The 27,746-nt window shown below is 39.3% G+C and overlaps 1 protein-coding gene across 1 annotated transcript in view; it reads left to right on the top strand.

Moving 5' to 3' along the window:
• MRC1 (mannose receptor C-type 1) overlaps positions 1–27,746 on the top strand; it is an 89,237-nt gene continuing 61,491 nt past the window's right edge. The window contains exons 1-5 of the mRNA XM_008541233.2: positions 1–429; positions 9,855–10,256; positions 13,777–13,950; positions 18,313–18,477; positions 25,732–25,845. Of these exons, the coding sequence (XP_008539455.1) occupies positions 369–429; positions 9,855–10,256; positions 13,777–13,950; positions 18,313–18,477; positions 25,732–25,845 (916 nt within the window). The 5' untranslated portion in view covers positions 1–368. The remainder of the gene's footprint in view (positions 430–9,854; positions 10,257–13,776; positions 13,951–18,312; positions 18,478–25,731; positions 25,846–27,746) is intronic.

Here is a 27,746-nt window from a genome sequence, read left to right as displayed (position 1 = left end):
AGCAGGCCAGCCCTCTCTCCTCATTTCTCACCATTGCCCTCTCCTCCCCCCTTCCTCATCCCTCTCCCACATGTGTCCCTTTCTCCCCTTCCTCTGCGTCTGTTCTTCTCAGAAGTTAGCTTACCAAGCAAAGTTGTAACTTTGAATTCCTGTTTTTCCAACCACCCTCATGTGACAGGATATCTCCTTATTGGAGGTTTTCCCTAATTTCAGAAGCCCTTTAAAAGTGAGAGCTTCCTTCACGCTTCTTTTTAACAGGGCAGCTCTGAGGACCGAGCAGGGGAAGGGGTGATCCGGCGCCCTCCTTGTTTTGGTTCTTTCTTACCCCCTCCTCTCCATCAGGGGGAGAAGAGGATACACTCTGGGCCATGAGGCTGTCCCTGCTCCCGGTTTTCCTCTCTCTCATTCCTGTTGCCACGCAGCTGTTGGGTAAGTTGGCTCTGAGGCAGAAGCTCTCTGCTTGGGGTCTGGGGTCTACGGCACGTCTTCCCTTTGGGTCAATGTTAATGGATTCTTTTCAACACCTGTGGTGAGGAGAAAAGCAAAAGTCCCCTGCACCACCAGCTTTATGGAAAACCTGTCACCTCCGCCTGGCTGCCACGCCTGGAAGCCCAGGGCTGGAGGAGGCAGTCTGCTTCTTGGGGTCGGAGGTGCCTCCTGGCCCTGAGCCCCACAGAGCCTGTCTTCCTCCTGACTTCTCTCCTCTCTCACTGTTCCTTCCCTGCTTTATTCTTAGAGGGATTTCCTCTATGATTTGCGCATTATAGTTTTCATTTCACAATGTTTCTATCTGACCTCCAACAAATATCTTCTGAGTGTTTTTGGCTGAAAGGAGGGCAGCTCTGGTCTCTCTTCATCGTAGGTCTAAGGATCATCCCCCCAAAAGGAATTCCATGTGATTTCCGCAATCCTTCTTTTTTTTCCTGTGAACCATTTTAATCATTCATAGTTTTTATGGCTAGAAAGTTCATCCATATCTGTATTCTAAGTTCTTCTAAGGATTGTGCTGTCTCAAACAGAACAATCTGCTTAGGAGTAAGTTCCTTGTCACTGAAGGTCTTCAGACAGAAGCTGGATGACAAATTCAAGGCTGGTCTGAGATGTGGATTCGAATCCAGGGGAGTCTGATAGAAGCACAGTTAGCTGCATTACGTAGCCGCATTTGAAAAAGTAAAAACGCATAGGTGACATTGATTTGATTAATAGATTTTATTTAACCTAATATATCCAAAATATTGTTCATCAACTTTACTCAATATGAAACCTATTGGGATATTTTACACTCATTTTTTAAAATTAAATTTTCAAAATCTGGTGTGCATTTTATACTTACAGCACATCTCAGTTCAGTCTGACTTCATTTCAAGCATTCCATAGATCCGTGGGGTAAGAGCTACCATGGTGGGCAGCACAGATCCAGCCTCTAATTTCCTCTAAACTGACTCAATGCTTTTGGGCAGAAAGTGTTCCTCAATTTGCTTAGGAATTTTTCTCTCTTCGAGACAGCAGGATGCCTTACTCTGATGAATGTCTTCCCCTTCGTAGGCATAAATATGGGAGAAACAGGGGGATGCTGAAGATCTGTTTACTTAGAGAATAAAAAACAAACAAAAATATGAGTAAGGGAGCCCCTTCCAGAATTTTTTTTTAAACGTGAGAGCCTATAATTCTTAGTTTACCTTTTCTTGGTCCCTGCAGCCCATGAACAGAGGTGTTTGGGTAAAAGTGGAGCACCTGCTTACTTAGCTATAGAATAAAGGATGTATGAATTCTCTGCACCCAACCCCCCCGCTCCCTATGCATTAAGAAAACCCATAGAAAGTTCTCTCTACTCTCTGCTGTGGTTTATTTCTTTTCAACTGGAACCCCTTCCTCCACCTCCCTCACCAGAATCCTACGTTATCAGCACCATGAGCATCCGTGTTTTACCTTGAGGGGCCCACGAGGCCAAGCTTTACAGAGGGAACCACTCTCCCTTCTTCCTCTTCTTCTTGCCCTGCTCTCTTTTTAGCTGAGAGAATTGTATTCAGCACCAACATTTAGACCTCCGTGGAGATATAATCACAGCAGAGCCACAGGGAGAGTTACTCAGACACAGGTTGGACCTCAGCAGAGAAGCTTAGGTTGAAATGGGGTGATTTGGTTCACAGGCAACTTAATTGGTTCTCAGAAGAAAAAAGCACTGATTTGTGCATTTACTGATTTCCATGGTGTAATACTACTGCCATGGTTGATTTCAAACTATCGATGTGATGCCCCTGGTGGCAGAGTTGGGAAGAGATGCCAACGGTAGGCTCTCACTGGCCGATGAGAGAGAAAACAAGACAGTGAATTTGAGCTCTGGCGCGGTCCGATGGCGCAACCAACCTCCTTGTTTTATTGCTGAGAAAACTGAGGTCCAGACAAGTCAAGTGATCTTTCTGGGGTCTCACAACTAGTCAACGGCACAGCCTGTTTTGTGCTCAGGACTCCTGACTCCCAAGGGAGTGTTCTGTCTCTTAAACAGAAGCAATGCATTTTTGCTGGTTGAATGGTTGGTTTAATACCAATCTAGGATTTCTTCAAGCAGCAACTCCCCACTGCCATTCCCTTACTAGTTTTAATTTTCATACGATTTTTCTTATACTATTTCTACTTTATTTCTAGCCTCTCATTTCTCCCTTTCTATAAGACTTATTTTAGATACCAGATTTAAGACACTTTCTGAAGTTATTGAGCAAAACCATGTTCTTGTCATCTTTCTTTTTCAATTCCTCTTAGATTTGCCTATTTTTCTTGTTATTGTTCCAAACTACATCCGATTTTTCTATAATTCAGAGATACAGACTTTAAAACTCTTCACTAGGAAAAGGGAAGAGAGGATGTTACATCTGAGTGTTTACTATGCGCAAAACGACATAGTGGGTACTTTACATAAACGATCTCATTTAGAAGTTCGATGCAACTCTACCAGTGACAGAGCATTATTGACCCCATTTTAGAGGTAAGGAAATCGAGGCTAGAATGCTCACCTTAACTAAGGCAACGCAGCTAGTAAGCGGTGGCACCAGACTTTGATAGCAAGTTGGCTGACCCCAAAGAATACACCTCTTTCCATCACATGACCTGTCTCCTGAGGTTAGAAACTCTGAGGCCCCCCTGTCTCTTTTTGTCCCTCTCTCTGGGCTGCTGCAACAGCTCTCTGTTTTCTCAAGTTTCCTGGTGTTCTGAACCATTTCACACTGTGTTCCAGACTTATTTTTCCAAGTTAATGATAATAATTAACTAACATGTATCAAGCGATTTCTATGTGTCTGGAACTATTCTAAGTGCTCATTTAGATGACCTCGTTTAATTCTCATAATAACCCGCAGGCATGTTATTTCCCTCTCAGTTTTCAGAAGGGGAAAAGGAAGCACAGAGTAATTTAGAAACTTGACCAAGGTTACACAGTCAGTGAACAGTGGAGCTCTGATTATGCCATGATCAGGTTGACACAATACATAAAGACTAATTAATTAGTATGGCTATGAACGGAGGAACAGAGAATGGGGTAGTGTCAACTTCTTACCTACAGGTTTTGTTTGTGTCTTCACATTGGGGGAGAGCCTGGCATTCTGAGGTCGAAGATATAGGGGAGAAAGGAAAGGATGGCGAGTGAAGAGGCAGGAGGGGATGGAATCCAGGATACAGGTAAAGAGGTCAGTAGGTCAAAGGAGATCTACTGAGATGGGAGTGAATGGACCCAGGAAGGGTATAGATAGTCATATCTTTATGGAGGGAGGCAAGAGATGGGCGGGATTTCTTACTCTTGGCCTCTGATTTCTCCTCGAGGTCACAACCCAGATTGGATTCATTCTGGTATTTCCCCAAATGGCCAGATGCAGTGACTGAAATTAGTAGCTTCTCTGAATATTTGATGAATGAATGAAGAACTGAAATGAAAAATAAAATAATTCTCAATTTTTCTTTATTCTTTTGTTCAGTGCTGCTAAACTGAATGCTGTGACCTTTAGCCTTCCTCGGGGCCCCAGCACGCGGCATACTTTGTGCATATACTAGATGCATATCAATATTTGTTTTCCACTTACTTTCAGTTCTTTGGGGACATAAATGTAGGTTATGCGTTCATTTACTGATGCTAATGGACAGATTTCTTAGTTTGGTTTGCTCGAGATGCTGACCCCTGACAATGATTCGAGTGAAGGAGATTATTTGAGAGGGCGGTTCAGGACACACTGGCAGAGGAGTGGGGAGGTGAGACCAGAGGGGAAGGCAGCCGATGACTGGAGTGTTAAGGATCCAGTGACCACTCTGGACAAGGGGCGTTCAGCCCTGCTGGGGTGCTCTGCACGGCTATATAGAATACGTGCCTCAGAGTCAGCCTGCCCAAGGTGCCAGGAATTTGGGGTGTTTATTCATCAATTCCCATTGGTCACTGGTGAAAGGCTATACTCCTGGGGTGTTATTTCTCTCACCCTCTTGGTCTTCGCAGTGTGCGTGCATGGGGGACTCTGGTGGCCAGGAAACGCCCCCAGGCCCAGAGATGTGCTGGTGGCATTGTGGAATGGGGCCAGCATTCACTGAAATGGCAAAAGGCTGGAAGAAATAAGTGGGATTCTGGCCGTATTTGCTACAAAATTCCCACAAATTTTCCTCTTATCTAGCTTTTCTATCTTCGAGAAGTTAATCTCTTTTACGTTTCACATAAGCATTTTATTCATTGATCATAGGGAAAGTCTAAATATGTCTAGGAAAATATAGCACCTAAATAGTCACTTTTAAGAATCAATTTTCCTTGCCAGTGAGTTTCAAAATTTAATTAATTGCTCAGTGTTAACAATGTAAAACTGTTCAAACATGCTTAGAAGAAAATTCATGCCCATGTTATTGGATATTTAGTCTTCAGTTATTTTTAACCCAAGATATAGGGTTGAAACTTATTGCTTCTTTCCTAAATGTGTTTTTTTAATTGAGGTCATATTGGCTTATAACATTGTGTAAATTTCAGGTATACATTATTGTGTGTCGGTTTCTGCATAGACCGCATTGCGCTCACCACCAACAGTCTAGTTTTTATCCATTACTACAAATGTGCCCCTTTACCCCTTTCACCATCCTCAATGTACTTTGACCTTGAATTAACTACAGCAGAGTCTGAGCTCAGTGTGTCAGGGAACTTGATTCTGGCTTGTCTTTGCACTGTCACTAGCATGGTGCCTGGCACATGTTTGTTGAAAAATAAGATTAGGAAGATGGAGTTAAGATGGAAGGAGAGCCTCTTCGATTCTGTAAATAAATTTCTGATGTGTGTTTAAAAAAAAAGAAACACATATTCAATTCCATAAATGAGATTGCAGCGAAATCAATAGAGCTATCCAACTGTCCTCATTTATTCAGCTTTGCTGTATTTCTGTTACAATAACGTAATTAGTATAGATTAAAAAACAGAATGTTTATACATAGGAAACATTGGTGTAGTTAAGAGTGGCAAAAATGCCGCAAGCTACCTTTTGGTCAAGGCCTTGAGTCACTTTCAGAGGAAGACGTATGACTTTTTAAGTCACAGACATTGCCGGGACCACGATAAAGCAAAACTGCATGTTGACGAGTTGGGGAGAAGAATAATGTACGAATGTAGGACCATAAAGCGATAATTTTACATTTCCTTGCATTGTCTGGTGGAGGCAATATCAAATCTTCTGTGCTTCCTAATGTCAAAGATAAATCAAGGAAACAAGAGGAGATAAGTTGGTATTGAAATAGAAGCTTTGCATTTCCAAGTGCTTTCATTTCCAAGTACTTTCATAAGTATAAACATTTATAATTTGCCCTTTGGTAAAAATAAACTTTCAGGGGGAAAAGTAGTATTTATCAGACCCATCAGCATTTATCAATTATTAAATAAAATAATGGATCCGGGGGGCCAGTCAATATGCTTCAGATTCACTGAATATTCTTTCATTCATTCAACTATTTGTTGAAAGACTGTTAGGCTCCAAAAAGAGAGAATACAGCACAGATCCAGAAAGACACAGTCTCTCCACTTGTGGAATTTACATTCCAGTAGGCGGACACAGACAAAACACAAGTAAACAAATTTTTAAAAAATATATATATTTTAAGGTGACTATGGATATTTTATAGAAAGTGAAAGTAATATTAGGATAGTCAGATTGCTAAGAAGTTGACTCTTGAGCTAGTACCCTAAAGAGCACCCCAAGAAGAGGGAACTTGAAATATGAAGTTTCTAAGGTGGGAATGATCTTCAAGTGTTTGAGGAACAGAAAGCTCTTGTGGCTGGAGGATGGTGAGTGAGAGCGGGTGTGAGAGAAGTTGAGGGCAGAGGGAAACAGGGTCAGACCTGCTCCCCCCAGTGAGCTGTGATGTGGTGGTTGGATGTCTTTTTGTTGTGTACAGTGGTACCCTCTTGAAGGGTTTAAATTGTTGGAGAAATGTAGTTAACAACAAATTCTCCTCCCTACCTAGAAAACCTCTTCATAAAGGTAGAAGAAAAAGAAAACAATTGTTATTGAATAAGCATTCAACCAGAATGTGATGCGTATTACAGGCAATCTGCTAAAGAGATTGCAAAAACAGAAAGAAATTTGACTCTGATATAGCTAAGCGGAAACAACCCATTACATGAGGTAGGTTTTGCAATTTGGAGCCAGGTGACAAGTTAGGTCCATCTCACCCAGGAAACTAGGAGATGAGGCATTATCTTCTTTGATGATTCCACTTCAAAGAGAGGAAGATCAGAGCAGGACCCTGGTGACTTGGTCTAGAGTGGTGGTAGTGGAGATGGAGAGAAAAGAATGGATTAGCGAATATGTATATTAGTCAGAGTTCTCCAGAGAAACAGAACCAATAGGGTATGTGTGTGCATGTGTGTGTGTGTATCTATATATCCATGTATCTATGTATCTCCATATCTATCTATCTATCTATCTATCTATCTATCTATCTATCTATCTATCTGTCTGTCTATCTAATCTATCCATCTATCCTCATCATCATCTATCTTTTGAGAGACATTTATTTTAAGGCATTGGTTCCTGCAACTGCGGAGGCAGGGCAAGCTCAAAATATGCAGGAGTAGGTTGGCAGGCTGGAAACTCAGAAAGTAGTCGTTATTGCAGTTCAAGTCCAAAGGCAATCTAGAGGAAGAATTCTCTCTTCTTCCAGGGACCTCCATCTGTCTCCTCTGAAGGCCTTCAAATGGTTGGAGGAGGCCGATCCACAGTGTGGAGGGTAATCTACTTTACTCAAAGTCTACTGATTTAAGTGTCAATCACATCTTAAGAAAAAAAACCTTCACAGCAACATCCAGACTGATGTTGACCAAATATCTGGATACCGTGACCCAGCCAAGTTGTCACATAAAATTAACCATCACAGTATATTTTCGGGTAGAGCCAATAGATTCTGCTTTGGTCCTAGAAAGTGAAGGAAAGTGGGGAGCCCGAGATGACTCCTAGGTTTTTGGCTTATGGATCTGGGTGGATGATGGTACCACGAATGACAACAAGAAGACAAGATGTTTGCTCATTAAATACCATTGTATTTAGAATAAAGTTAAGATGGAACTACAGATGAAAATTAAGCACATGAAATGAAAGTCAAATAAGTGTCAAAACCTCTGAAAGAGGAACACTTTTCATGCATAAAGACTTTCAAGCACCTTCCCTCAAATGGTTTGTCATCAATTGGTTGGTCGACTGAATTTGGGTGGTTGATAGGTGTTGGCTGGTTGACAATACTATCAAATGACTGAAGTCTGAGATGGAAGATATTTATTACTGGTGATGAGATGTTACTGAGCCAAACTATCTGAAAAGTGGAAGATAAGTCTAGATTGGAAAACCATAGGTGGACTAGCGAACACAAATTAAATGTAAACGGCAGTACAGTTGAGTTTACAAAGATATAGGACAAAACTTTCAGAGGGCGTTACTTTTTTAGATTAGATTTACATTTATGTGTAGAAAATTATCATAGTAACTATTTTTTTAAAAAAAATTTTTATTTCCTATTTCCTGTGTTTTATTGTGAACAAAACACCGTATTATTACAATTTTAATTGCCAATGCAGAAAGGTGCTTGTTTTGTCACACTAGGGCATGGGCAGCAACACAGTGAGGTCAAGCCTGGGAAGCAGTTCAGCTGGATGGGAGAACATTTGGTTGGGCATTGCGTGTTTGGTTGACAGATGTCAACTCCACAGAAGCCAACAGAAGCAGATGTTCTAAATTCAGGCTCTATTGAGGCTTGATTCCAATAAATCAAACCAACAGAAATGAGGAACCCAGCCCACAAACCTCGGCAGAGTCTCAATGTAGCACTGATTTAGGAACCCAGACTAGATAGAGGCAAGAGGTCTCCAACAAGTATGGGACCAGAGCAGATAGAGGAGCGCGGCAGGAGAAAATCATCTTTTGAGGCAAAAATCCATTAGAAGCTCTAAGTTGATAGTCCGAGAACTGACCTCAGAGTGTAGGTGATGCTCAGCTTACAGCGATGTTGAGGACAGTAAACAGAATACGGCTCGTGACATTGCTTCATAAACAGTGAAGGCCTTGCCTAGTGGTACTGTTATTACTTTGCTATATTTCACTGGGATGATTTGATTGAAAATAAGAAGCTCATTTAATCAGACTCTACAGTACCACCAGCTCATTTTGAAAGGACCGCTTAAGTTGAAGGAATATAGTAAAACTTCACAAGAAGTGTTTAATTTATATTTATATCCCCAAATTAAAATAGAGTCAGTTCCTTTCATTTGTCTGTTCTTAAAAACAAATAAACAAAAAGAAAAACCTTTACAGGAACTCAATTTTGATTTGAGGGGAAAAAATATGCTTAGCACATCCTTTTTTCTTTCTTTCTTTCTTTTTTTGGCAAGGGGAAGTTGAGTTTCGCCAGCTAGCAGCTATATATTATATGCATAATCCATCGATGCATATTTATTTAAATCACCAGTCCCAAATTACAAGTCTAAAAATCACTGTTATTTGTAAAGTTATCCTATAAATGTTACCTTAAATGATATAAAAACTTACATTTATTTAATCTTTACTGCATACGTCACAAATCATTACACATTTAAATACATTTTTGTTATACAAGGTTAGATCATCTATGCCAATGAAATGAAAACTAAAGTTGCATAATAGATAATAACTTACCTCTAGGTGCTAGATCTCTAAGTTACCTACTGCTGGAAAGGAAAACAAAACAACAAACTTCTCTTGTTGTCCAGACCTGGGCTACCCAGAAAGCATTAGTTAAAAAATTTGCTGGACATAAAACGAAGGTAAAATTTTCTAAAATAAAATTATTTTTAAAATTACAAAAATACCCCCTAATGTTAAAATCACAATAATTATGTATATGTTTCAGCTATCTTAAAAAAGGCAGGAGTGAGTCAGACTTCAAAAATCTATTCCACAATATACATGTATTTAATTTTACTCCTTATAGTATTCATACCCAAATTTTCTTTTCTTTGATGGATATTATTTCTCTGTTATCCACTGTTTATGTTTATTCCACCGCAATCGTGTGCATTGAAGGCAGACCCTCTCTAAAGCCTCCTCATAATGAATTAGGACATCTTGTAGATTTCCAGTCAATTGCCAGCAGCCACATGCTCCCAGAGAGGCCACTCAAGCCAGTCTCTCTCTCTAGCTCAGGGCGCCCCTGGAGGGAGCTGAGATGGCTCAGGCAGAGTCAATTTCACCCCTTTTCCTGTGATCGTGTCTTTAAGGAAATGGAAACATTGGGAACTTTTGACCTAAATTATTGTCTTTGTCGTGTGTAACCATTTCAGCATCCTTTCTTTCTTTTGTCTTTTTTCTTTCTTTTTTAAACAGACACTAGGCAATTTTTAATATATAATGAAGATCACAAGCGCTGTGTGGAAGCCTTGAATCCCAGTACGGTCCAAACCGCAGTTTGCAACCAGGACAATGAAGCACAGAAATTCCGATGGGTGTCTGAATCCCAGATTATGAGTGTGGCCTTAAAATTGTGCTTAGGGGTGCCATCAAAATCGGATTGGGTTCCCGTCACTCTATATGCCTGTGACTCAAAGAGTGAATTTCAGAAATGGGAGTGCAGAAATGACACACTTTTGGGCATCAAGGGAGAAGATTTATTTTTTAACTATGGCAACAGACAAGAAAAGAATATTATGCTTTACAAGGGATCAGGTTTATGGAGCAGATGGAAGGTCTATGGAACCACGGACGATTTATGCTCTAGAGGTTATGAAGGTAAGAAGCATGGAATTTTTTACTTTTCTGTCAAATTTTTCTCATCTTCTTACTTGGAAACTTAATCAAGAAAATAAGCGTATTCTTTAGTCTGCACTAGAAATGTTAATTGATTACCTTTCTGTTTTGAACTATTCTGTGTTCTATAAGGATATGACAGTCAATAAATATGGTAAAAAGTCTTGAATGATACTTTAGCTCTTTCTAATTAACGGGAAGACTTTTTTTTTAACTTTTGCTAAGATTTTTTTTTTTAAGTATGGGTTACAATTTTTAGAGACTAATTTTCACTATAATGTTTGACCAGAAGCCTCCCATTTGACATTGATGGTTGGAGTGATAAATGAATTCAACAAAATAGTTATTTTCCTTCGGTCTAAGTTATCCCTGGAGAAATGATCCATGGAACAACATTCTTTCTTTCTTTCTTTTTTTTTTTGGTGAGGAAGATTGGCCCTGAGCTAACATCTGTGTCAATCTTCCTTTATTTTGTATGTGGGACGCCACCACAGCATGGCTTGATGAGTGGTGTGTAGGTCCGTGCCTGGGACCGAACACACAAACCCCAGGCCACCAAAGCAGAGTGCATGAACTTAACCCCTACGCCACTGGGCCAGCCCCTGGAACAATAGTCTTTACCAAGTCAGATTGCCTAAAGTGAAATCTTGGCATTCCTTGATAATTTGGGTTTCTAATTTATTACCTTATGGGTATTTAGAGACTATAATAATCAGAAGATTAGAAAAGCTGAGGAATTAGCTTATAAATTAACAGGCAGTGTATTTAGTCAACTATCTAAGAAAATAGTAGCATCAGTGGGGCAGGAAATAATTTTATATGTACGAAGTTCCTTAGGCTCTTGAAAGTTAAAATCGGAGTATTTAGTCTTCTCTTTTCTTGGCAAAATTTCATTCTTTGGTGGCTGCACAGAAAAAGAAAAGAAAACAAAGCAAAAATAAAAAGGAGCTTGAAGCCTTTCAGAAAGGTTTCTTGAGTCAGATGATGTTATAACCACATTCCAGGTTTGGGTGGTTGGTTATTGTGAAGTGTTATCTAGAATGACCTCAAGGTCAGAGAAAGCCTGCATTTTGGGACAAGAGATCACCTGTTTCCAAAATTACTGTGTTATGGAGGCTGCAAATATTGGTTGGACCTAGTTATCATAGCTAAGTATAGCATAGGATTTCAGGTCTTTCAAGGCAATGATGTCAACTTTCCATTTTCTTTCCATATAAAGAGGAGGGAGAGTAGGAATTGAAGAAGAGTGAGAAGGAGTGTTCAGAAAAAAGTTATCCCAAGGCATTTATTGAACATAATGCAGGTTTAGAAGTTATACGAAACGCAGCCTAAGTACTATAACCTTTCAGGAGAAACGATGGAAAATGATGGAGCAGGACAAGGGCGACCCAAACTTGACTGAGTGAAATTCCACAACAGTCCTAACTGAGGGATTCAACACCAAGAAGATTGGTGCTAAGACATCAGATTTCTTATTTTATTTTAAAATATAAACTGAAGTTCTGTAGTCCCCCCATTTTCTGTTCTTCTGTTTGCTTTGAGAAAAATATGCATAGGGTGTAGGACAGTGGCTCACAAACTTTAATAAGCTTAAGAATCACTTGGAAAGGGCAGATTCTTAAAAATGCAGATCCCAAGGTCCCTCTCCCACCCAGATTCTAAATTAGCATATTGGGGGAGCGGCCTGGGAAGCTATTGAGTTATTTTTATGAACACCTGGGTGGTTGGATGCAGATGGGCCATTGACCTCACCTTGCATACTCCCCAACTCTCTCCCAATACTTAAGAAATTTCTGCTAGAAGACCTAGCCCCTCAGAGGGATTGGGATCCATTCATTGGAATATACATTAGGACTGAAAACAATGCAGAGAGGGTGTTGCTGAGTCTTTGTTTCTCTAAAGAAAACTTGGGGGAGAAAACTGGCTGGGGCCAGGGATTCATTTAGAATAATGGAATCAGAATTGTAGATTTCGAAGGCTCTCAGGGTCTTCTGGAAGTTTGGACCACAAGACAAAGAGTAAATTGACTGCAGTCACAAGATTTGTCAGTGAAGTGACTGGAGTGGAGCTTGGTTCTTTTGGCCTCATCTGTGCTTTGCTAAATAAATGGAATTAGTCCTGAGAAGGCCATTTCTGAGTGACATCTATAAATCCAGCACTGAAAATTCCTTGGCTAATTGAATGAACGGTACAACTAGCCCTGAGATGATCTTACCAGATTTTCTTCATACAAAGGATCAGCTACTCCAGTGATGGAGAGGCATAACTATTTCTGAATCCAGCACGTTCCTTACACAACATATGATTGGGAAAGCTTGTCCTATAACTTAGGGGAACAAAAGCTAGAGTGTTATTTTAAAGTTACTAACAACTACCTAATTGGCAGAAAAGTGATTTTGAGGTAATTGAAAATAAACCTAGCTTTTAAGGAGGACTCAGTAAGTACAGGAGTAAAGGGTAGGAATTTATATTTATTGTGCTCTTAATATATGGTAGGTGCCGTGCTACATGTTTTGCAAACTTTATGTTTTCTAAATGACTTTTATGATATTTTTTAAGAACTTTTAAAAGCCATAGAGTCTACACAACTTAATTAAGAAAAGAGTATTCCTACCTAGCACAAATTCTGAAAATCAACTGGTGGCAAGAGGCTAGATACTTCAATATAGATGGTGTCCTTTATATTGTGTCTTCAATATAGAGGTGTCTTCAATATGGAGGGTGTTATTATCTCCCACGGGGGTGTCCTTACGAAGACAGAGACTTTAAACACACTGGAGAATTTAGCTAGGTGAGTGGTTTGGTTGTCAATGGAGATAGATGCTTCCTTAATCCTTTTGGCTTAAGCAAAATCATAATCAACAATGATTCTATATTTCAATTTCCAAGTGAACCCAGAGCTTCCCATTTTGATCTGTTTGAATTCAGTTTTTAAAAAGGCAAATATTTATTGTACATAGTATCTAATGGTTTTGAGTGATTTTTTTCCATAATGTGGATTAGAAAGTTATGCCAAAATTCCTACCCTTTCCCATAGTCATCGTTGAGAGACACAAGTGAGAACGGGTTTGACAGGAAGTGGTTAGAGGGATTTAAATTTTGACTATGTGTTTGGGTTACACAGCTATAAGTTTATTTTTCAACCTAGAGATTTAATAATGCTATGATCCCAAGCAAGAGGAAGGATGGCCTCTTCTCTGTTTTGGAGGAAACGCAGAAGTCAAAGGTGGTGTCAGTTGAGCTGATTACTTTAGCCTCACAAGAGGAAAGAGGAAAATCTGTTCCAAAAGACAGCAGAAATGAAGTGGTACTAGAGTTATTCCCAAGTACAGACTGTTGTCTACACCCAGCAATGGACTGGGGTAGAGGGAGAAGGGAAATAAACAGGAATCCCCTGTGTGGGGACACAAAGTGTGATCAGAGGAATAAGACCGGTTCTTTTGGTATGCTTCTTATTGGAAGCATCACTTATGTTCTAAGCGCCAGTCAATGTCTCTTCCAGCCATGTACACACTACTTGGCAATGCCAACGGAGCAACCTGTGCATTCCCATTCAAGTTTGAAAACAAGTGGTATGCGGATTGCACAAGTGCTGGGCGATCAGATGGATGGCTCTGGTGTGGAACCACTACAGATTACGACGTGGACAAGCTGTTTGGATATTGTCCATTGAAATGTAAGTAACTTTATCATCAAGAAAACTTGGCGTATTCAGTATGGCAACAGAGCAATAACACCTTGCATTTATTTAGAACATTTTTTCCCCAAAGTTATGTCACCTTTATTATTGCATTATACCCCATCACAACCCATTACAGATGTTATTGTCCCATTTTATAATGAAGAAAGTGATCCGTAGTGGCTTGGGACTAGAACACAGATCTTCTGACTCTCAGCCCTGGTCTGAATCAAATAACCCCTTTATTTTCACCAACTACTTCTTTTCTTCAGTTTCCACCATTACCGCCAGTTATTTTCTAATACTTAAGCTCAAATTATACGGTATATGATGCAAAATAGATTTAATACCAGAGGTAGGCATGCCATTCTCCAACTTCTGAATGATTTACCCTTATTAAATTTATAGATCAAAAATCGAATTTAAATAAGGCTACAAGCGTGTGGTTTGCTGGAGAGAGAGAGATGGGAGGGCTCCCGAATTTTATGTCAATGTAATGAAAAGGGCCCCTTACTGTGAAAATGATAGGAATGATACTCTTCTTACATTAAACTTAAGAAGACTATCATTTAATTTAACACAGCTGTGAATCAAATGGAAGTGGGTTATTCCCGTGCTTGAAGGGTTTTTAAAATGAAAATATGAGTATTATTGCAGTAATGCAAAGTAAGTGGCATTGCATTATATTGATGGGGGAGGATCAGAACGTAAGAATGTGTTCTTTCTATGCTCAAGAATCTATAAAGAGAGAGTGCAACAGGTCTGGGTTGGGTAGAGGAAGGGCATCAGCCATGGAAGGCAGGGATGAGGCTGAAGAAGGAGGAAAAGGAAGAATTCTTTGCTTCACTTTCCCTGCTACCCCACATTCTTCTCCTGCTGCCAGCTCCCCCTTCCTTAACTTCCCCCTAAACTTCTTACCCCCTGACCTCTTGCTACTTCAGACTTTATGGATCAGAGCAGCTCCTGTTTTCTGCTATTACCCAGAACTCTCTTTCCTGCTGTCCTGCAAAGGGGCGTGTGCAGGGGAAAAGCATCAGATCCAGTCTGGGATGGCTGTGAGGCTGTCTGAACTGCAGTAACATTGCTCACAACTCACCTTTCAGGACCAGACATCCATACACAATCACGTTCTCCCAAGTGTTATTCTGAAACAGTCAACTTACAAAAATATTTTAGTTTGTTGAGTTGAAGCCAGAATTCCAAGAATCATGCTTATTTGTCTCTTGATTTGTAATCCCTAAACAGCTCACCAAAAATAAATTTGATTTCTATGCCCCGTATGTTATCGTAATTCTCTCCTGTGTGTGGTCCCTCTGTGCTGGGGGAATACCCATAAAAACTCATAGGTTTCCCCCTTGATAGTGGCACCACTCTCTCATAATGTATTCATCTCTCTTACAGCAACCTTTAGAGGTTTCTTAGGCTTATGGATCTCATGGGTCCAACTATAGCATCTGCACTTAAGTAGCGTTGGCAGAGAAATTGTTGGATGCTTGTAGATTTAATGAATCATAAAATGGAGGACAAATGAGGAATCACGAACCACACCTCACAACTGTGGAAGAATGTGTTTTGGAGGGGGTATGCTGAGTATGCTCTAAGACGCTCTTTTAGACTTATTGCCTCTAATTTATGTCTTCTAAACCAAATTATGTATTTTTCCTGTTAAATGTAAAAGTAAAATAACTGTAGAAATTTTTTAAAATTGTTTGATTTCAATATGCATTAGAATTTCAAAGTGCATTTTGTACATTTCATGCCTTTCCGGAAGGGCTTTGCAGTTTTCCAATCTGTCTCATTTTCCTTGCTTTGTGTTCCTTCCAAAAGAACATTTTCTTTTGTATTAGCCTTAAACTAGCAGGTCCAACACAGGAAAATGAGGTACCAGTTATTGACCTACTGACACTTAATATATGTTCTTCATTGTCCTCTGCATTGTTTATTGTAATGTTTTCCTTCTCTTTAGACATTTATTTTCAAGTATCATGAGAACAGGAAAAGGAAAAGACCCCTTTCTCTCAATTCTCCATAGCTTGCAGCTTTAGCTTTTGACACCGGTTGTGCTGATTTACTGTGGGAATTTGAAAAATTTGGGGAGATGCTGAGCCAGCAAACCTGCACAATCATTGAGAAATAGGTTGTAATTCCTTGATTTAAAATGCAAAACACTTTTTTTTTTTTGAGGAAGATTAGCCCTGAGCTAACTGCTGCCAGTCCTCCTCTTTTTGCTGAGGAAGACTGGCCCTGAGCTAACATCATGCCCATCTTCTTCTACTTTATATGTGGGATGCCTACCACAGCATGCCTTGCCAAGTGGTGCCATGTCCGCACCGGGGATCCGAACTGGTAAGCCCTGGGCCGCCGAAGCGGCACGTGTGCACTTAACTGCTGTGCTACCAGGCTGGCCCTGCAAAATATCCCTTTTTTAAAGGAAGAGAAGAATCAAATCCCATTACCTTCTTTGGTCACTTATTCCTTTCCTCCATTCATGGGCAAGAAAATAATCCCCACTTTTTTTTTTTTATCTCTCACATTTTCTACCATAGTATAAGCAAAACCTCCAAATCTCTGAAAATATTTATTTAAAACATCTCCATCTTCAAATACACCTCACAGTTTCATTGAATGATCTCATTTACGTGGAGAAGCATCTATTTGGACACGAAACTAGTAAGGCCTCAGATCATGATAATGTAATTTTAACATTAGTCATTCAAATTTATTTTTACATGACTATAATGATTTTTTTTCCCTCCCCACACCTCCCCAGTGCATAGTTGTACATTTTAGTTGTGGGTCCTTCTAGTTGTGGCATGTGGGACGCTGCCTCAACATGGCCTAATGAGTGGTGCTATGTCTGCGCCCAGGATCCAAACCCTGGGCCGCCAAAGCAGAGTGTGAGAACTCAAGCACTCGGCCACAGGGCTGGTCCAATGACTATAATGATTTTATAGTTAAAACATCTTAGAAATTTCTAGGCTCTTGCCTGAATGAAATGTTGATATCGTTTTCTTCCTCTTTGGTGTGCCATGGGACCACAAGTTTCATGTCATAGTATGTGGTTTGCATATGAAAAAGATCACTTCCTTGTCTGATACAAAGAAATCATAACAGCATAGGCTATATACTTATGGAAAATGCCCAATTTCTTAGCAAGTTGAATACTTCACAAAAAATTTGAGAAGTTATATAGTCCTTTCTCTGCCTTATAAATAAATGAAAGGATTATTACTTCACATGACTTTTAAGTAGGATTTTATATTATTATTATTATTATTGTTATTATTATTATTAGTGAGGAAGATTAGCCCTGAGCTAACATCTGTGCCAATCTTCTTGTATTTTCTATGTGGGATGCCACCACAGTGTGGCTTTCACGAGCAGTGTGTAGTTCCACACCCAGGGTCTGAACTGGCAAACCCTGGGCCACCAAAATAGAGCATGCAAACTTAACCACTATGCCACCAGGCTGCCAGGATTTTATATCATTAAAAAGACAAAAGAGAAAGTTTTATAACATGAAGCATACCAAAACAATTCATTTGTTGACTAATTTCCCCAACATGTTGCATGTAAAATGCTATAAATAATATTTATCTGTCTACATTATTGGCCTTTCATAGAGTATAATCAACTTTATAGAGTACATTGGGAATCATAGGAAAGGAAAAAATATGCCAAAATAATTAGTTTTTACTCTTGAAGGGAGAAAAACTAATAATCAGAAACTACTGTTGCCAGGAGCTATGTATATTGAATATATTCTAGAGATGAAAAAGTGAGGCACCAAAAGTTAACAATTTAAGGTCAAACCACTAGTGAGTGACATGCTGGGTGCAGGTCCAGGTCAGTCCGTCTGTGGAGTCTGTGACCCCTCCTTCTAAGGCCTGTGTCTTTGCTCTAAAAAGACCAAACTAGAATATGCAGGCAAAATATCCACTTTCTGAGAGAAGACATGTATTTCTTTTCTCTTTCTCCCTTTTAGTTTTTTTTTCTAGATTAGAGAAGTTGGCTGGTACCTCTAGTCTTACTTAGTCCTTGTATTTGCTTCATTTCTCAACTCACCTGATCCCAAACATCCCAACAGAAGAATAGGGAGGGGATGCCCCCCGTTCTTTCTTAGGCACGTGAAAGAGGTTGGATATGGTGGATCTTTTGAAAATTGCCCCTCTTTATTTCAGGGGCGAAGAGAATCTCCTAGGCACTTTAAATATAAGTAAAAGAAAAATGAAAGAGAAAAGAATGGAAAAGAAATATAATGCTTCAGGCAATAACACTAGTAGGATGGTTTAAAAACTATTGTTCACTGAAAGTCTTCTAATGCATAATGCGGCTCACTCTGTTTGGCTTCTTTTACAGTTGAAGGCAGTGAAAGCTTATGGAATAATGACCCGTTGACTGGCATTTCCTACCAAATAAACTCCAAATCTGCTTTAACTTGGCAACAGGCAAGGAAGAGCTGCCAACAACAGAAAGCCGAACTCTTAAGCATCACAGAGATACATGAGCAAACATACCTGACAGGTAATGCCATGAAAAGAAAATGAAGTTGTAAGTAAGATCATTGATATTTTCTTTTTACAGAGTTTGACTTAAAATTAGACAGCACAAGTGATTGTAGACGTGATGATGGAGTCAGTCCCTAAGCAGAAGGTACAGAGAGTCTGACAAATTTTCACCCTGAAAATGACACCCAGGATGGCTTTGTCTCATGAACCAACTTTGTGACACTCTCTAGAACCTGTGCTTAGAATTCTGAGGATTAGTCTGGGCTCAGAGTAGAATGTGCCACAACCAGTTAGTGAGGTACGGCCACTCACAGAGTGGTGTAGGTCCACGCCTGGGAACTAAACCTGGGCCACCAAAGCGGAGCATGCTGAACTTAACTGCTAAGCCACCTGCCTGCTGTTTTTTAAGCTTCTGTTCTTACAGGATTGTGAAGATGGAAAGACCTAATGTTTCACTGAGATGAGAATGTCTGTTTTAGCTTCTGAAATTCACACTTGCAGAACAGAGCGATTAGGACCAGAAATGAGTGTAGGAGAGAAAGCATCCCCACTTCCCTGTCCCAGAATCCCTTCCCTCCAGTTCACCCTGGCACTGCTCCTAGATTAATACCTCTCTGATCCTGTGACTACCATGCTCAAAAAACCCTTAGTGGCTTCTCATTTCCTATCAAATATTTAACAAAACACCTTTACCTGACATTAAAAGGTGTCATCTGTCCACTGACTCTTGTTCCCCATCATGTATTTTACAGTCTTGACAAAAGTTTTGTGTTCCTCATCTCTCTCTCATTCTTTCTCACCTCCACATCTTCTCCCTTGCCATTTCTTGGGCCTGGAATTCCCAAAATTTTATAGGGTTGAAATGTAATCTTCTCCATTTCCATCTGCATTTTTCTTATTTGTTTACCACTTTTAGAAGAGTTACTTACCTTTGTGTCCTACTTCCCCTACCAGGGTATAAATATATTCCTTTGTTATTTTTTCTCATTCATTCAGCAAGATGGCTGGTATCTGCTTGTGAGGCATTATGCTGGATCCTAGGGACACAATGGTGACCAAAGCCAGCCATGTCGTGTCGACATGGAGTTTAAAGTCCAATGGGGAAAATAGACATAAACAAGAAAACAAACAAGTAAATACAAATTACAGTCAGTGCCATGAAGAAAGCAAGCCGAAGACTGTGGGGAGAAGGGGTTAGAGGGGCGACTGGCTGAAAATGAGGAATATCTTGTGCATATTTATGCCCCCTCCTCAAGGAGATTCACAGAGCACCTTCCAAGGAAGGGCGTCTCGATGAGTGTTTGCTGACTGACAAACGACGATGCAGCACAATAAAAATAACTGTTTAGAAATTCAGCCTCATGTTTGGACAAGCGGTCAGTTTCTGGCAAGAAGTGCAGTCATTCTAAATGTGAAGTTGTTTATTAGTCACTAGCGACCTTTGTTAAAGTGAAGATGCCCGCGTATAAACCCTGGAGGTTCTAGATCGATACGTACGTAGAATGTGGCGCCCAGAAATCTGCATATTATCAACCCTCCAGGTGATACCCCGGGGCAAGTGGTTGGGGGACCATACTTGGCAAGACACTGTGTTAGTATCTGCTGTGTCAGCAATACCTATGGATTCCATCTGACTAGACACTGGGCAGCACAGTGCAGGGGCAAAGACAATAGACTCTCGAGCAGACTGCCTGGGTCCCAACTCTGTGAAGCTGGGGGACCTTAGGGGATCACCTGAGGCTTCCATGCCTCAGTGACTTCATCGTTAAAGGGGAGAGTGTGTGTGAAGCCATGCAACGGATGGAGCCTGTTCCCGGCCTGGCCTCCTCTCCTAGGACTTCCCTTCTCCAACTCTTTTCAGATGATACCCTTCATCAACTGCAACACATTCTTCCCATAAGTTATTATTATTCTTTCTAAAAATTTGAATGTGAAGATGTTTATTGCATTCTATTTTTGGTGGAAAAATGATAATGTACATTTATTTAGCACAATCTTGTGAAATAGACAAAGTGTAACTGGGCAAGAAGCATTTTTCTACCTCTCATCCATTTCTGAGGACTAAGTCATAAACAGCTCCATTGTAATGAAATATTCTTGCAACAGTTGGGCACCAAGTTGAACATTTATTAATCTTCTCCTTTCGGTATAGGCAGCAACTCACCATTTTCTTTCTGTTATTATTAAGGACATTCATGAAAGAAAAGCAATCTGATCTCGTTGTGTATTCATAAACTCAGAGAAGGGATTATGCCTCAGTCTGCTCAATTATTCTGTTTTGCGTTGGTTTGGGGGCCTTTCTAATATTAGGACAAAGTATTAGAGTGATTAATACTTACAATCATGTATAAAAGTAAGGAAAAAGAGAAGAAAACACAGGAAGGGGCAAAAATCAATTCATGTGGATGGTTAAGGCATAGAAAGGATGATTCAAGACAATCCTGGTATTATTCGTGTGCATTTGCATGGATGAGGGAACAATCTAATCAGAGTTGCCTTTTTTTACTTTTAGGAATCTGTGGGTTGTGTTGTCTTGACTCTTCCAAGTTTTACTTGGTTTTCGGCTTTCTGGAAGCCAAGGGACAGGGCATAGGTTACTTTTTAAGACTTCACCAGCTACATAGATGAAAGAGACAATACGGGCAGGACAGCAGCTCTGCCCAGCTCTAGACTCATTTCCAGGTCCCTGGCTCCACTCTCAGGCTCCACAGGAAATGCTTCCCTAATCAGCGAGTGCTGTTATTGTGTCCCTCAGGAGGGCAAACAAGCCCTAAGAGATTCTGAAGCTGAGACTACCTCAGATACTGACTTGAATCTTATCCAAGCCTCGGGAATTTCAGTCAGCAAATTTTAACTGTAATCTGGATAAGAATGACTTCTCTGACGAGATTTGTAATATTTCCTGCTTTTCTCTAAGTCAAAAATATCACCCATTAGGAGGGAAAAGGCTGATGGGGGAATCAGAAAAATAAAACAGAATTTTGTTTTTTGAGAGGGAAGGTATTCACCACATTCAGGCTTTATTGAGATATACGGGAAGAATCTAGAAAATAATGGTGTGAGTAGATTGTGATCTGCTCCATTTTGGGAAATACGCCACTAAAATTTTAAAAACCACACCCACAAATAGTTCTACATTTAAAATAAGATTTCTTTTTTGTGAGGATTTTTGAGGAGTAAATGTCATTTTTTAAAAGTATGTAAGCTTGTTTTATGACTCAGATCAAATTAGCTGTCATTGATTGAACAGCTGCTATGTGCCGGACACTGGGCTTTATTTCTAAAGCTCACACCAACCTCTTAAATGAATATTGTCATCCCCACTTTGTAGATGAAATAACAGACTGGGATGGAGAAGTTAGAAACTTGTCTAATGCCTCACGCTCAGAAAATAGCTGAATTGGAATTGAGCGCTATCTTTCCATTTCACTCTGCCCAGCTCTCACTGACAATATAGGCAAGGATCTGGTGGTCCCCAAAGCACTGGAGAGAACCCTTAATTTGGATGTCAACAGCTCCTTGCTCCAGTAAATTTATCCTAAACTGGTAATCTGATTTCACCCTTATCTACAGGACTAAACGCTCCTGCCCAGCAGCCCTTTCTTATGTCACTTACAGTCATTTTATCGTCTTCCCTTCCGTTTCTACCCTCAAAAATGTTGGACGCTCTCTTTAGTCCTCAAATCCTGAATCAGATTTATAACTACATATGTGCAGGATTAGATTTACAGAACTGAAATAAGATATAGGAAGTGAAATTTGGCTTGTTACTCTGTTTCTGTCAGTTTCCTTCAGTGCTGGCTGAAATCCAAACTGGACCTCAATACAGAAAAGAAAATCAAAATACCAGGGGAAGATTGGACATTAACACATCCTCTATTATAACTAAGTTCAAAAGTAGGTATATAACCATTTTAGACAATACCTGCAGAAAAATTAAAAAGTTGAGCATGCGGAATTGATGCTTTGTATAGTAATACTAAAAATAAAATTGGTCTGTTTCTTTTCAAAGTTACAAAAGCACATTAGAGAAAAAAATTCTTGGATGATGCTCATCTACTTTAAGTGGCATATTTAACACAAAGTTTGAATTTCGTTTCTAAATCACAATTTGCTAAACTTAATTCAACATGGAATAATACTAATAATAATAGCAATAACTTACATTTATTGGGCACATACTATGAATCAGGCCCTTTTTTAAGAAGCAATAATTAGTTCTTCCAGACAGGTCTAGAAGTACCCAGAGCAGATGAGGAATGTCAAAAGATAGAGTATTCCCTTAAAGGGTGATCATCTTTTCTCATAATGCCAAACATAGTAATCTAAGCAATCTCAGACAAAATCTACTTTAATTCTTCCTACAGTCAGTAAATTATTTCTGGTTTTGAAAATTTAGACATGCTTATTTTCTTAACTGATAAGTTTAAAAAATACCAGAGTACATCTTTGATTTTGGAAATAGCTATAGTTAACATTTTGAAATGCTATTTTCATCAGCATGTCCTCTCCTATACCCCTCTGCAAGGATAGAGATAATCATTATTCAAGTTAGCACAACTTTAAAGAATTTAGGAAAAAAATCATTCAATGTTTGGTAGTATTTAATACAGTAATTACTAATAAAACATAGTATCGGTGTGAAACTGATCCCAGGATGACATTTCTAAGGTACAGATTAGTAGATGGATGACTCCCACTGATACTTTATAAGTTATCTGTTTACACGAATGAGGTGGAACAGCCCTTTTTACTTGATTTCTTTAACTCATCTTAAAGAGACAGAAGTAATAAGATAGTGCTCAAAACAGTGTTAGTAACTACATGTAAAATAATTACTAAACTAAAAGGAAATCATTGATGAGATGAATAACTATAAAATTGATATAATATGAATGAATTTTTATCACTTCATTATTATTTTATAAATGAATGCAGTCATCTTGATGATGTTCATCGCAGAGATTCTAAGACTAAACAAATACAAACATTGCCCTCTTTTGATAATATCATTTCATTGACATCACTTTATAGTAAATATATCTAGTTTTTAGTAAAATTGCAAATTTGGAGAACTGAATGTGGAGTCTTCACAGGAGACGGGAGGGAGATGTGGGATGAGCCATTGTTTGGGGAGGAATGGCACGTGGCAGAAATAACCGTCTAGTTCGTTGTTCTTTATTTAAAGGCACTCTAACATTTAAAGTTATCTAGAAAGGGTATTATAATAGTAACTCACAGGCAAATAATTTAATCAGGGATTGACTCACTGGAAAAACCAAATTGAACCCTGGGTTCCAATTCTGATCCAATAACCCTCTGCTTCATTCTCTTCAAGTTTCTTAGCCTCCATTCCTCAGTGTCCTCATCTGTAAAATGAAGGCATTGCACTAGATACCTCCCAAAGTACCAAAAGTGTCTGGGCACAAGAGCTCTGCTAACTCAAACTTTTTTTCTAAAACACTTGATAAAAATAAGTTGCTCTGAATCAATTAATTTTTACATGCCGTATTTCATTTCATCCCTTTTTAATTTTATTACTTTATTTAAGGAAATCACATGCCAGGCTTACTTTTCAGCAAATACCTCCAGTATTGAATTCAGTTCAGTTTATTAGGCATAAACCTACCCAATCAATAGCAACATAATCAATATCCTCAAGTGTGTTCTCTGCCTGCAAGCACCTCTCTGCCAGATGCCGAATAAATTAAGAGCAATAGTCAGGTCACATGATCTCTAAGAAAGTTATCTGTGCCTTTATGGAATTGGGTGCAATAAATGTGAGAGATTTTTTTGGCATCCAGTTACTGTTCATTTGAACCTCTATTCATTTGAATTTATGACAGAATGTGTGTATATATAAGCTAACGAAAAATTGGGGAAAATTTTAGTGTCTTTGAGATAGCTCAGTTGCTATCTGAACTATACATCAGAACTATAGAGTCTGGGCTGTGGTGTTATAAGAACCCGTGTAAATTTCAGCTCTGCCTTTTGTTAGCTGCACACGTCATCTCAACTCTTTGAGTGTCAGTTTTCTCATCTCTACGATGGAGATAACAGTACCTAATCACAGTTGGTGAGGATTAAATGAGCAAATACAGTGCTTTGAATATGGTAAGTGGTAATTCTCACCACTGAAAAGATGTGACTGGGGAATACATTCTAGGGTGAACAGTACATATAAATTGGTTCATTTATGTTTACTAGCATGTACAGACACTTAACGTTGCTATTTTATTAAAGCCAAACGGTACCTTTCTCTTTCATTAACTAAAAAGAATGTAGAGAGAACAGAGAACGTATGGTTTATAGAAAGATATAGGTAATAACAGCTTGGAGTGTTGGACATGGGAGGGCTGAGTTTCATGCTGTTTCTGGTTTATTTTTTTTTTAAGGATTTTATTTTTTTCCTTTTTCTCCCCAAAGCCCCCCGTTACATAGTTGTATGTTCTTCGTTGTGGGTCCTTCTAGTTGTGGCATGTGGGACACTGCCTCAGCGTGGTTTGATGAGCGGTGCCGTGTCCGCGCCCAGGATTCGAACCAACGAAACACTGGGCTGCCTGCAGCAGAGCGCACAAACTTAACCACTCAGCCATGGGGCCAGCCCCTGCTTCTGGTTTTTATTCCACACCAGGTGTAGCACAGAGCTTGAAACATCGTAATTATGATATATATTAACTGGCTAAACAAAGTGTTGTTCATGTTAGCATAAGCATTTAGTGTTTAGAATTTATTCATCATCTTAATGAGAAGAAAAAGTGATTTTTAAAAATATTAAAAAATTTAGAATAAGTTCTGAAGTGTGAGGTTGGGATAACTTATGAGAATGAGAGATTGAAATGTTTATTAAGCTTTTTCGTGATAGAAAACTGACTTTAATACAAAATAAATCTTGTTTTTGCTCTAAAAGGAAGCAAACTTGTCATTATTTGATGATGGTCAAACAGAATCTTATCCAAATTAGAAGCACATCTGTGCTATCCTATAGGAGTAGTCAAGATGGTGGGGGCTGAAGCTGGTCAGATCTGGGTTAGAACCTTAGCAAGAATCTTATTGGCTCACCTAGGCTCTCTCACCTTACTTTCTTTATCTGCCAATGGAGGTAAGTTATTTTTACCTTAGGTTGTTAGGAGAATGAAAGGAGAGATGTTAGGTGTGATTTTTATTACTTCTCTCAACTGCTTTTTGATTCAAGCACTGAATTCTGAATTTGATGTCATTGTCTTTTCTGAATGTCAGTTTCGTTTTTGTTTTCACTTTTGTTCTGTAGGATTAACCACTTCCTTGACTTCTGGACTCTGGATTGGTCTTAACAGTCTGAGTTTCAACAGTGGGTGGCAGTGGAGTGATGGCGGGCCATTCCGATATTTGAACTGGTTACCAGGTAGGGTTGAACTTGTCTGTGGTTGAATTCATCTAAATTTAATTTGTCTGGATGCCACAGAGACCTTCATCATCTCACATGTAGATCTCAAAGAGAAGAATCGGGAGATTTCACCAAATACAGTCCATTTCCCACCTTGCTTTGAAATCTACAAACTGGATTTGAATATACTAAACTGTAGGGTTATTCCAGCTTACAGAGATAAAAGATTTGTCTGGCAGAATTATCACACAAATCAATACAGGTTTCTGTTAAAGTAGATATTCTCAGAGTATCCTTGATTTGCTAGGTAGAATATTCAAAATCAAATTTCATAGCTACTCCTACATGCTATTTTTTGGGTTCCAGCATTGTCACTTTATCCTTGATTCACCATCAGCCTTGTCATCATCCTTGAAAGGATTATCCAACATCTATTCATAAAGTTTGACAAGGTGCTTTCAACTTTTTGTATGACTGACCTTTGAATCTTTTGTCATTATTTTTTGAATTTTATAATATTTCAGTTGAAAGCATTTTTATATGAGATATATATTAGTGATATATAGAAAATATATGTTGTACATGCTATATTCAAAGATTTTATACCTATTTTATACATATACACACATGCACTATGAATTTCTTTTTTTTTTTAATGGTTGAGTTTTTATTTTTTTTTAACTTTTTTTTTTTGGTGAGGAAGATTAGCCCTGAGCTAATATCTGCTGCCAATCCTCCTCTTTTTGCTTGAGGAAGATTGTCCCTGACCTAACATCTGTGCCAGTCTTCCTCCACTTTGCACATGAGACACCACCACAGCATGGCCTTTTGAGTGGTGTGTAGGTCTGTGTCAAGGATCCGAACGTGCGAACCCTGGGCCACCGAAGCAGAGAGCGTGAACTCAACCACTATCCCCCTGGGCTGGCCCAACTATGAATTTAAAGGAACTTAAATTATTTTGGGTCAGAGAATTCCTCATTGTCTTGAGCCGTGAGATCTTTGCAATGTTTCTATCACTGTCATAATGATCTTAAGGTTTACATGAACATCATTTTCTCCCGTTTTTAATCTAATAGAGTTGGGTTAAAAATAATACTTCAGACACAGATTATAATACTCCATACTAGCATAAAATTCATTAGCACTTTTGTTGGTATTTTGAAGTCTGATGTAGAAAAACACAGGTGGCAGATGGGCAAAGCTTCAAAAGCTTTCTAATTTTGGGGGGAAGAGAAAATGACCTGAGCTACACTGTCATAACGTACAGGTGACAGCATAAAAGGAGAGTGAATAAGTTTTACATATACAGCAATTATTCGGAGAAAGCAAAAAGACCAATGATGACAAAATATTTTCATCTTATTCCCCAATACCAACCAGTCTTAGTAGCTGCTTGAGGCACGCTGTGGGGTCTGCTTCTGACCTGAGTCCCTTTCCTCTGACCCTCCTACCAATCATGGTTTATTAGGAAAGAGTGCGGTTAACGATTAGTGACATCCGCTGTGAGTGTGGGAGAGGAGAGGAATAGTGTAAGGGGGACATCTTCATTTCCCAGTTCTGCTACGGAAAATACTAAAGTGCTGTTTTTTCATATAGTCGGACATCTTGTTTTTTTTTTGGCCCCTGAGCTAACATCTGTTGCCAATCTTTTTTTCTTTTTACTTCTTTCCAAAGCCCCTCAGTACATAGTTGTATATTCTAGTTGTGAGTGCCTCTGGTTGTGGCATATGGGACGCCACCTCAGCATGGCCTGCTGAGCAGTGCCAGGTGCGCGCCTCGGATCTGAACCGACGAAATCCTGGGTCCCCGAAGCTGGAGCGCGCAAATTTACCACTCCGCCACGGGGCCGGCCCAACACATCTTTTTTTTTTTTTTTTTTTTTTTACCATTGAATGGTTTTGCATTTGGCTTAGAGAATT

Source organism: Equus przewalskii, chromosome 30, assembly GCF_037783145.1.
Source record: "Equus przewalskii isolate Varuska chromosome 30, EquPr2, whole genome shotgun sequence".
Taxonomy (NCBI): Eukaryota; Metazoa; Chordata; class Mammalia; order Perissodactyla; family Equidae; genus Equus; species Equus przewalskii.
This window is presented reverse-complemented; position numbering and strand designations above follow the sequence as displayed.